The 12,139-nt window shown below is 45.5% G+C and overlaps 1 protein-coding gene and 1 pseudogene across 1 annotated transcript in view; one reads left to right on the top strand and one right to left on the bottom strand.

Moving 5' to 3' along the window:
• Positions 1-11,356, bottom strand: part of LARS1 (leucyl-tRNA synthetase 1) — a 76,538-nt gene extending 65,182 nt beyond the window's left edge. The window contains exon 1 of the mRNA XM_062188909.1: positions 11,198-11,356. Coding sequence (XP_062044893.1) covers positions 11,198-11,203 — 6 coding nt within the window. The 5' untranslated portion in view covers positions 11,204-11,356. The remainder of the gene's footprint in view (positions 1-11,197) is intronic.
• LOC133758191 (protein preY, mitochondrial-like) lies at positions 9,153-10,259 on the top strand (annotated as a pseudogene).
• Positions 11,357-12,139: the final 783 nt, after the last annotated feature.

The raw sequence follows: 12,139 nt of genomic DNA, 5'->3' as shown, positions 1-12,139 counted from the left end.
TGCCAAGCTGCAGTTGTGGCCATCAAAGGACGATATGGAAGCTCAAGGGGTGAAGGCTGAGGGAGGGTGAGTCATCTCAATCTGTGTTTTCAAGGAAGCTGATGAAGAACTTGTCTCCAAAGTGGTAAACAGACTGTTAATATGAAGCTACACGAAATAAAAATCAGCAAGCAAGCCTCATATACTGGATCTACCTGGCAACATTCCCATCATCACTTAGGCTACCCTGGCATGCAAGTGACAGAAAAAGACATGCAGGATAACACCACCTCTGGAAGAACAGGGTTAGAGCTTTATTCTGTTTGTGACTCTGAAAAAGAACGAGTTGTAAATAGCAGGTGGAACCCAACACTTACAAAACAGAAAGATGTAAAAGTTGGATACTCATGGACCAGGTATAAACCCAATTCTGTTTTGAAAAACTAATATTTGTCTCTGCAGTTTCTCCTTGGTATAAAATTATCAGAACTGAAATGGTATTTTCTTTCCATTCTTACATACTAACACTACCAGATTCCAAATTTTGAAGTTTAAAAAATACCTAGATTCTACTCATATTCCTGCAACCCACTGACAGTGCCATCACCAAGTGACCTAACTTCTGAATCTGTTTCCTTTAATCATGCCTTCCCTCCACCCTTCCACTCAAGAATTTTAAAAAGTCATCCTAGGGCCGGTGCTGTGGAGCAGCAGGTTAAAGCCCTGGCCTGAAGCACCAGCATCCTATATGGGCACGGGTTCTAGTCCCGGCTGCTCCTCTTCCAATCCAGCTCTCTGCTATGGCCTGGGAAAGCAGAAGATAGCCCAAGTCCTTAGGCCCCTGCACATGCATAGGTTTCGGATTGGTACAGCTCCAGCCGTTGCCACCATCTGGGGAGGAAACCAGTGGATGGAAGACCTCTCTCATCTCTACCTCTCTTTGTAACTCTTTCAAATAAATAAAATAAATCTTTTAAAAAAAAAAAAAAAGTCATTTTCTTCACAATGTATAGTACATTTTTATAGTTATTTTTAGCAGTTACACAAGATTGAAGTATCATACAAAGAAGAATTCTGCATAAAAAATATTCAAACTTACCATTACATCTCCAATAACAACTCTCACATGTCTACCGTACATATAACAAAAATAACAGATAGTCATGCATTAACAACATGCTTAACTACAGGGCTGTATTCTGAGAAATGTGTCTTTAGACAGTTTCATCACTGTCTAAACAAGAGTGCCCTCACACAAACTGAGACAGCTCTATCACCAAACAAAATAAACTACATGCAGTTAATTCATACTTTACTAAATCAGAATTAAGTTTGATTTGCTACAAATCAACCATGAATTTGTCAAGTGTGTTTTACTATTTTTAGTTCCTATACTTTGAAATCCAAAAGTGATTTGCTATTTCTTTTTTTATTTTTATTTTTTTAAGATTTATTTGAAAGGTAGAGAGATCAATCTTCCATCCACTGGTTCATTTCCCAAATGGCCGAAATGGTTAATTCTGGTCCAGGCCAAAGCCACAAGCCAGGAGCTTCACTGGGTCTCCCACATGGGTGTCAGGGGCCTAAGTATTGGGCCATCTTCCATTGCTTTCCCAGCAATGAGCTGAATCAGAAGTGAGCACAACCCGGCGCTATGGCGTAGTGAGTAAAACTGTCGCCTGCAGTGCCAGCATCCCATATGGGCACTGCTTCAAGTCCCAGCTGCTCCTCTTCTGACTCGGCTCTCTGCTATGGCTTGGGAAAGCAGTAGAAGATGGCCCAAGTCCTTGAGCCCTTGCACCCACATGGGAGACCAGGAAGAAGCTCCTGGCTCCTGGCTTCGGACTGGCTCAGCAGCGCCATTAGAGCCAATCGGGGAGTGAACCAGCGGATGGAAGACCTCTCTCTCTCTCTCTCTCTCTCTGCCTCTCCTTCTCTCTCTGTGTAACTCTGACTTTCAAATAAATAAATAAATCTTTAAAAAAAAAGTGGAGCAGCCAGGATTTGAACAGATGCTAACACAAAATGCCAGTATTGCAGGCAGTGGCTTAATTTCACATGCCACAACACTAGCCCCTATTTCTTTTTATTTTGTAAGCAAGCATGAGACATAAGTATAAGCAACAGAAAGATGAAATGTCAACTTACAAGAAGAAGGCACTGAAATCATGGATTAAACGAAGAACCCGGCCACAATGACAAAGAAGAAACAAGAAAGCATCCCATAACTTGAAAAAGTCAGGGGCATAACAAGTTACTTTTGCCTTTTGAACTATACTTAGGCCATTGTTTGTTGTCACATGCATCAGCAGAAGCTGGGTTGGAAGTACAGAGTATTCAGGACTCAAACTAAGCACTATTTGCCACACTGCTGGGTCTTCATTTAAGCCATTTGCTCCACACTCAAACCCTATCTGTTTCTCTGCCAGGCTACTTCAGTTGTCGGGCCTCAGCTAACCACCTGTCTTGACTCCTCAAGAATACATGAATTTACCCTCTTTTTTGTTGTTTTTTCTCTTTTGCCTTTGTTTTACCCTTTTGTTTTCTTTGAAGTAACTCTCTTAACATATCCCTACCTGGCAACACTTCCCCTATGACAGCGCTAATATCACAATGGTGTGTCAGTATCTGTTTGCTCCAACAGACTGTAAGCCCGTCCTTCATTCTCATTATATCCAAAACGTACACCTTATAGTAGGCCCCTGATAAATACCTTTTGAATATTTAAGATTAAATAATTTAAATAATATTTAAACATATATTGTAACCATGAAGAAATAACATGGAGGGGCCAGTGTTGTGTCACAGCAGGTTAAGCCTCCAACTGCAGTGCCAGCATCCCATGTGAGCACCAGTTCAAGTCCTTGCTCCTCCACTTCCAATCCAGTTCCTTGCTAATGCACCTGGGAATACAGCAGGAGACGGCCTAAGTGTCTGGGCTTCTGCTACCACGCATGTGGGAGACCTGAAAGAAGCTCCTGGCTTCAGCTCGGCCCAGCCCTGGCTGTTGCAGCCATTGGGGAATGAACCAGCACGTGTCTTTCAAACAAATCAAGCTTAAAAAAAAAAATGAAAAAGAAAGAAAGAATATGGGGTAGGAACTGAGTTGCATATCTGAATCAAAGTGCTAAGAATCTGGGCTCGTTAGTTTCCAGAAATCTAAATATGCTCGCATAAAGTATTTCCTTTCCCAAGAGAGAATAACCCTGTCCGTTCATTCCTTTGCATTCCTGCTTCCAACTATCTGCATTTACAACTTCAACTCCTTTGCTCCCTCTTACGGCAAAATTGAACAAGTAACACACTCTCCAACCCCTCCAGTAAATGCTATAAACCTTGCTCTCAATTCTAATACACAGGAGCTACAGTTTTAAAATTAACTGGCAGAAATAGTAGGTTACTCAAGCGGTATCTGTTCTTTCACTTTCTTTCTCAGTGACAGAAGCCTGGTCTTACAATAGTATGATAAAATCAGTTAAGTGCACTCTTCCAGGTTTTCAGACAAATTTAGTTATACTGGAGCTACATGACTGGATTCTGGCAAAGCGGTTTTGAATAAAAACTAATTAAGTCCCTTCCACCCAGATCATAAAACATCCTGTGCAACTCCTAGTGGCCAAGCAGGCACAGTGCCTAGAGCCCACTACACTGTTAAGGCTTATGGAAACATTTTGTTTTCAAGGCTGGCATAGTGGCAAAGAGGGTAAAGCCAAGCCTGCGACAACCCCATGAGGACATGGGTTCTCGTCCTGGCTGATCCTCTTCCAGTCCAGCTCTCTGCAATGGCCCAAGTGCTTAGGCCCCTGCACACATGCGGTAGACCTGGATGAAGCTCCTGGCTCCAGCTCCAATCAGGCCCAGCCCTGTCCATTGTGGCCACTTGGGGAGTGAGCCAGTGTATCAAAGATCTCTGTCTCTCCCTTTCCCTCAGTAATTCTGCCTTCCAAATAAATAAATCTTTAAAAATATTTTTTATTTTAAAATCGGGGAAAATGACTCGAGTCCCAAGAAAAAAATTTTAATATGTAACAATACATTCATCCTTATATGGATGTGATTGTAAAATATAATTTTTACTATGTTTAAGGGAAAGAGGCCTACAGCAGCAAATGTACCTAGGGATTCATGAAAACTAGCTGTTATCTCCTACCCTAGGGTCATGGGTCATATGAAATCCCACCGAGTCATTACTAGCTTGATTTGACTTTGCCACATGCAACCAAATGATCCCAATGACATTTATCCAGTTGAATCATGAACTCCTGGCATGAGGAACTTTTATATATTTTCAAGTCACCTCAGGACTAAATACAATGCCATTAACTCAGAAGTCACATGACAAATGCTTGTTTAAAAAAATTATATCACTCACTTTAATGAGCATGAAAGCAACAGTCTTCACAAACTACTTACAAGACAGGTTTGTTTCCATCATACCGAGCATGTTAAACATACAAAGCCTCTCGTGTTTTCTGCTTCTCAGAAAAACTGGTTCCTCGAAACCTTTTGTAATTCCTCAAAACCAATTGTAATTCAATCTGACATCGGGCCCTAGCACCAATTTGTTCTATAACTTGAACAAGTCACTTAATCAATCTGGTCTCAATTTCTTCATTAGCAACAAGAGATTATGTAACTAGATGAGACTTCTTAACTTTGGCACTGTAACATTTGGGACCAAATAATTATTTGTTTTCAAGGGCTGTCTAATGCACTGTAGGATGTTTAGAGGCATTCTCTGCTTCTACCCACTCAACGGGAGCAGCACAACCCTAGTGGTGACAATCAAGTGTCCCCAGACATTGCCAACTGTCTCCTGGCAGACAGAATCACTCCCAGGCGAGAAATCACTGAACAAGGTAACAAATCTTTTCATATATTACAGCACTATACAGTTATGAAAACATTTTAATGAACATTAAGTTATTTGGTCTTAACAAGAATCCCAAGAAATGGGCAGGGAAGTGACTAGTATTTCAAAGGTAATGAATCTCAAATTCAGAGATCAAGCCAACAAATGGTAGCGCGTGGATAAAAACCCTCATCTGCTGACTCCTATTTCTGCTTCCTCTTGGTATTCTTCCATATCCTGGCTCTATAACTTACTAGCTGTAGAATTCTAGACAAGTTTTACCTGGGTTTTCTAATAGTTCAGCGCTGTCTTAACTGCTCCAGTCTATTTTCTGCATACCAAAGAGTCTTTCTGAAAACTCTAAGATGCCATATGAATATAAATTATACTGCTTTTGGGGATAGCGCTGTGGTATAGCAGGTAAAGCTGCCGCCTGCAGTGCCCGCATCCCATATAGGCACTGGTTCAAGTCCTGCCTGCTCCACTTCCGATCCAGCTCTCTGCTATGGCCTGGGAAAGCAGAAGATGGCCCAAGTGCTTGGGCCCCTTTACCCCTGTGCAAGACCCGTAGGTACCTCCTGGCTTCAGATTGGCACAGCTCTGGCCATTGCGGCCAATTGGGGAATAAACCAGCGGACAGACTACCTCTCTCTCTCTGCCTCTCCTCTCTCCGTTTAACTTTGACTTTCAAATAAATAAACCTTAAAAAAAATTTTAAAATAAATTGTACTTTTTTTTGTTTTTGTTTTTGTTTTTTTTTTGACAGGCAGAGTGGATAGTGAGAGAGAGAGACAGAGAGAAAGGTCTTCCTTTTTGCTGTTGGTTCACCCTCCAATGGCCGCTGCGGCCGGCACATCGTGCTGATCCGAAGCCAGGAGCCAGGTTCTTTTCCTGGCCTCCCATGCGGGTGCAGGGCCCAAGCACTTGGGCCATCCTCCACTGCCTTCCCGGGCCATAGCAGAGAGCTGGCCTGGAAGAGGGGCAACCGGGATAGAATCCGGCACCCCAACCAGGACTAGAACCCAGTGTGCCGGTGCCACAAGGCGGAGGATTAGCCTGTCAAGCTACAGCGCCGGCCTAAATTGTACTGCTTTTATACTTTGCTGCAGTGCATCAGGTTAAGTCACCACTTTTGATGCCAGCATCCCAAGTCAGAGCACCAGCTCACTCCCAGCTACTGCGCCTCAGAGTCAGCTCTCTGCTAACTGCCCAGGGAATGCAGCAGAAGATAGCTCAAGTACCTGAGGCCCTGCCACCCACGTGGGAGACCCAGATGGAGTTGAGCTCTTGGCTTTCACCTGGACCAGCCCTGGCCATTGTGGCCATTTTGGGGAGTGAACCAGTGATGGAAGATATCTGTCTCTTTAACTCTGCCTTTCAATAAATATATATATATGTATGTATATATATATATATATATATACATATATATTTTAACCCAGAAACCTTTTATTTAAGGTATACAAACTTCAAGCATTTCATAAATACAACAAATAAATCTTTAAAAAAAAAAATTATCCTTGGGGCCAGTGCTGTGGCACAATAGGTTAATCCTCCACCTGCAGCGCCAGCATCCTATATGGGTGTTGGTTCTAGTTCCAGCTGTTTCACTTCTGATGCAGCTCTCTGCTTTGCCTGGGAAAGCAGTAGAAGGTGGCCCAACCACTTGGGCACCTGCACACACATGGGAGACTCGGAAGAAGCTCTTGGCTTCAAATCAGCCCAGTTCCAGCCATTGTGGCCATTTTGGGAGTGAACCAGCAGATGGAAGACCTTTCTCTCTGTCTCTTCCTCTCATTATCTGTAACTGTACCTGTCAAATAAATAAATATTTTTTTTAAAGTATCCTTAACCTTGTATTGTCAGATTCCCCTAGTGTAAAAGAGATAATATCTGATTTCCACACATTCCCATAATTTTGGTGATTCTCAATAGCCAAATAATAATCATTTCAAAAGGTTTCAACACATAGATTCTCCAGGAATTCCAACTCCCAGGGCCAGCATTGTGATGCAGTGAGTTAAGCTACCACCTGCAATGCCCAGCATCTCTTATGAGCAATGGTTTAAGTCCTGGCTGCCCAACTTGATCCAGCTCCCTGTTAATGTGCCCAGGACAGCAGCAACAGATGGCCCAAGTCCATGGGACCCTGACACCACAATGGGAGACCCGAATGAAGCTCTTGGCTTTGGCCCACCCCAGGCTTGGCCATTTCAGGAGTGAACCAGTGTATGGAAGATCTCTCTGTCTCTCCCTCTCTCTGTAACTCTGCCATTCAAATAATTAAGTAAATCCTTAAAAAAAATTCCAACTCCAATATTATTACATATTGATCTTCATCCCTTTTTCTCTAATCTGTAGTCTCAACCTACCTTGTCCCGTGTCTTCACATCTCCCTTTTATCATCTATATAAGCACTCCTGGCTTCCAACCACTGTTACTTCATCATCCTAACCTAGCCTAACTCCAACCCTCCTACCTACCTTCTCTGCTCCTTCACCCAGGCAGCTCAAAGTGACAGGAGAAAAACACTACACCTTGCTGAAGGCAATCAACTTAAATTCATGACCACTAAGCTCAATGACAACAATTACTACTGCTAATTTCTGAAGTTTAATTAGCCTCTCCTCCTAGACCAGTGCTTCTCAATTTTATATGCAGACTTTCCAATATGGTAGCAAAAAGAAACAGGTGCCTCTTTTTATAAGAGTTATTTTATTACTTATTTGAAAGGCAGCAAAAGGGGGAGAGACAAAGAAAGAGATCTTCCATCCACTGATTCATTCCCCAAATGGCTGCAACAGCTGGGGCTGGGTGTAGTAAACCTTGTCCCCAGAGGTCCATCCCAGGTCTCCTACGTGCGCAGCAGTCCCAAGTTCTTGGGCCATCTTCCACTATTTTCCCGGGCACATTAACAGGGAGCTGGATCTGAAGCAGAGCAGCAGGGACAGAGGCAGGACACTATCACAAGCAGCAACTTAACCTCCTGAGCCACAATGCCTGCCCCTCTTCCCACTCCTTCTTTCCGTCATAGGCTTTTGCCCATCACTCCTTGCAAACAGTTTAAATGACCTCCATGTTCCTAAATTCAGTAATTATTCTCAGTCTTCACTCATTACTCTAATCAACCAACAGCTCTGTCACTCTCCCCTCCCTGAAATACTTTCTTGACCAAGTATGTTTCCTGACCGCCTTTTTTTCTTTTTAATATTTATTTATTTATCTGAGAGGCAGAGTTACAGAGGGAGAGACAGATTTTCCAACTGCTGGTTCACTCCCCAAATGGCCAGAGCTGCACCAAGCCAAACCCAGGAGCTTCCTCCAGGTCCCCCACGGGAGTGCAGGGGCCCAAACACTTGGGCCATCTGCCACTACTCTTCCAGGCCATTAGCAGGGAGCTGGATAGCAAGTGGAGAAGCCAGGACTCAAAGTAGCGTCCATATGGGATGCCAGTGCAAGAGGCAGAAGCTTAACCTATTATGTCACACTGCCGGCCCCTCCTGATTGCCTTTTAAAAAAAAAAAAAAGATTTATTTGAAAGGCAGAATTACAGAGAGAGAGATATCTTCCATCTTCTGGTTCACTCCCAATTGGCTGCAACAGCTGGAGCTGCGTTGACCCGAAGACAGAAGCCAGGAGCTTCCTGCGGGTGCCCCTTGCAGGTGCAGGGGCCCAAGCACTCGGGCCATCTTCTGCTGCTTTCCCAGTTCATAGCAGAGAGCTGCATCGGAAGTGGAGCAGCCGGGACTCGAACCGGTGCCCATATGGGAAGCCAGCACTGCAGGCGGTGGCTTTACCCATCACACCACAGTGCTGCCCTCCCCTTCCTATCTCGCTATTCCTGCCTACTCAGCTGCCTTTGCTAAATACTTTTCATCTCAATTTTTGGGTCTCTTGTATAATCTATGTTCACCCACTATATACCTTAGTGACTTTATTCAGTCTGGTGGCTTTAAACATCATCAATATTCCCCTCTAGACCTCGTCTTTCCTCTGCTCCTCAAATTCAGAGATCCAAATGCCGACCCAGCATTCTCTTTTAACTGTCTAACATGGCTCTCTCTTCAGAATATATCTGGAATCCAAGACTTGTTATTCTCATTCTACCTCTACTATAATCCCCTGACCCAAGCTCCACGCTCTCTCAGCTGATGACTCACAGCCCTTACTCATCTGTTTGCTTTCAACATCAGCCATAGGGGTCACTTTTAAGTAATGAGGGCTTGTCACCTACCTACGCAAGAGACCCCAGTGGCTTCCACAGCTAATACCAAAGTTCTTACAGGACGCCGCGTGGCTGGCGGTCGCCGGCAGCCGGACCATGCTTAGTGGAGCACGCGGCAGGCTCGCCTCAGCGCTGCTGCGGGCGTCCGGGGTCGCCGTAGGTGCCTGCAGGCGACAGGGTCACCCTCGGCAGATCGGAGGGAGTGGGCAGGGCAGCCGCCCAGCGCCTTCGCCCCGGCACTGCTGGAGTTTCTGGTGTGGTCCCTGTCCAAGAAGCCGCTCAGATATGAAGCATCAACAAATGAATTAATTAATGAAGAGCTGGGAATAGCCTATCCAATCATTGATGGGATTCCTAATATGATACCACAGGCAGCAAGGATGACCCATCAAGATAAGAAGCAAGGCCGGCGCCGCGGCTCACTAGGCTAATCCTCCGCCTTGCGGCGCCGGCACACCGGGTTCTAGTCCCGGTCGGGGCACCGATCCTGTCCCGGTTGCCCCTCTTCCAGGCCAGCTCTCTGCTGTGGCCAGGGAGTGCAGTGGAGGATGGCCCAAGTCCTTGGGCCCTGCACCCCATGGGAGACCAGGAGAAGCACCTGGCTCCTGCCATCGGAACAGCGCAGTGCGCCGGCCGCAGCGCGCTACAGCGGCGGCCATTGGAGGGTGAACCAACGGCAAAAGGAAGACCTTTCTCTCTGTCTCTCTCACTATCCACTCTGCCTGTCAAAAAAAAAGATAAGAAGCAAGAAGAAACGGAGCAGCACTAGATGATAATTTATAAAAACCACACTAACTGTTCTCAGTACCATACCCATTTTAAAACAAGGTGGCAGGTATTACGTGGGAGAAGAGAATGTTTATCTCTTCCTACACTGACCATCCTTATTCCACTGATTTCTCTCGCAGGTCTTTTCTATGTGGCCTCTGTGGAAGAAAACTTCCCACAAGGCTGCACTAGCACCTCCAGCTTCTGCTTCTACAGCTTGCTCCTGCCCATTACCATACCAGTGTATGTGTTCTTCCACCTCTGGACTTGGATGGGGATTAAACTCTTTGGGCATAACTAAGGGAGCCAGAGCCAAGGTGGTGTGTAGATTCGTGATATGTCTAGGGCATCCACCTCTGCAAGTTCAACTAGGTGGAAATGCTGGAGACACATTGCATTTGCGGAAAGATGCTTTGCCTCGCTTCTCAGGATTGGGCCTACGAGAGACATGCTGTAGAAGCTTCTTTTATTGTACTTTAGTTCTGACAGCCCTTGTGTTTTGAAGGTTCTGACATGACTGCTGTGTCAGAAGGAACTTGAAACAGTGTCTTGTTGGAGGTTAACACCCCTGATGCTCATCTGGTGACCATTTCTTAGCCCATTTATCTAAAAGTTAGCCATTTGTAATTTTGTTTCTTTAGCTTCAAGCTCGTTGGTAAAGTGACATAGTAGGGATGATCAAAATAATCTCAAAGGACCTGTATGATGTAGTTATAGAGAAATGCATTTAAACTGGTATGACATAAAACTGTATAATAAACTGGAAATTTCATGTACTTAAAAAAAAAAAAAAGTTCTTACAGGGACCTACAGTACAGGGTTCTACGTGACACACACTCAGCGATCATCGCCTACATCTCAATACACACATCGCTGTTCTTCAGCCAGACCCTGCCAGGTAATCCCTCTCCCCATAAAACTGCACGGCTCGTTCCACCCGCTGAGCAATGCCTCGCTAGACCACTTCTAAAACTGCAGCTGCAATCCACCCTACACTCCCTTGATTCCCTCCTTGCCCTATTTTTGCCATAGCATTCATCGGCACCTGACATATTTCCCATATATTTCAGGACCTGACCCATACACAACTAAGTGCAACGTTTTATCTGTTTTACAGGGAGCGTTCGATTTTTGTTTTAAAGAGGAATTCATGTTACGACTCCGGTGACAGAACTCGTATGACACGGAAGTTATCAGTAAAGTTACAGACCGTAGTTACTGCCTCGTCAGCTAGCCAGAAATTCTCCAGTCATGCCTTAAGAGGCGAAGGGGAGTGGAGAGGCTTTTCCCATACCGACGGCGGCTAGCACATGGAGAGAACCTGCCTGTGAACCGGACCCAGCCCAGAGTGCTCGTTTCCCGCCCAAACTCACCGCCATGGCGCCGCCCAGCAGACTCTGGAAATCGACCACAGTGACCTCGGCGACCCCCTCAAAGGAGTGGTTACAACCTTTCCCCACCCTCTCGAGGAAGTCAGGCCTCCCGCGACAGTAAAGCACACGCTTCACAACCACAGGATGCAATCGCCTCGCTCACGAATAACTACAACCGGGTGAATTTCATGGCCCGCCGGGAATGGTAGTTTCCAGACCGCAAAAGTCAACGTCCAGCAGGCCTCTGTGAACTACAATTCCCAGAGAAAACCGGACTACCGGGAGTCTGCTCGAGAGGCCCACTTCGCAGGTGGCGCCGGAAGTGACGCTACGGGCATGTTAAACTACAATGTCCATGATGCAGTTCGGATCTTAGACAGCCTCGCCGGCGCCCTGGCGATTGGGCAGGTCCTTGGCCTTGAGCCTTTTCACTCTGTAGAGCAGCGTGTCTGTCAGGATGCTAGGATGCGAAGTTAATTACTGTTCAGTGAGTGAGGTGCTAATTATAGCTTGTCACTATGCACAAATATTTATTACTGTCGGAGGCATTCAGCAGCTGAGCATTTAGACATTTTATAGCCATTTATTAACAAGTCTCCATTTTCTGTGTATGTGTGTAATATATATATATTTTTTTTAAATTTATTTTTTTTTTTACTTTTTGACAGGCTAGAGAGAGAGACAGAGAGAAAGGTCTTCCTTTTTGCCGTTGGTTCACTCTCCAATGGCCGCTGTGGCCGGTGCATCTCGCTGATCCAAAGCCAGGAGCCAGGTGCTTCTCCTGGTCTCCCACGCGGGTGCGGGGCCCAAGGACTTGGGCCATCCTCCACTGCCTTCCTGGGCCATAGCAGAGAGCTGGCCTGGAAGAGGGGCAACCGGGATAGAATCCGGTGCCCCAACCGGGACTAGAACCCAGTGTGCCGGCGCCGCAAGGCAGAGGAT

This window comes from Lepus europaeus, chromosome 4, assembly GCF_033115175.1.
Source record: "Lepus europaeus isolate LE1 chromosome 4, mLepTim1.pri, whole genome shotgun sequence".
In the NCBI taxonomy this organism is placed as follows: domain Eukaryota; kingdom Metazoa; phylum Chordata; class Mammalia; order Lagomorpha; family Leporidae; genus Lepus; species Lepus europaeus.
This window is presented reverse-complemented; position numbering and strand designations above follow the sequence as displayed.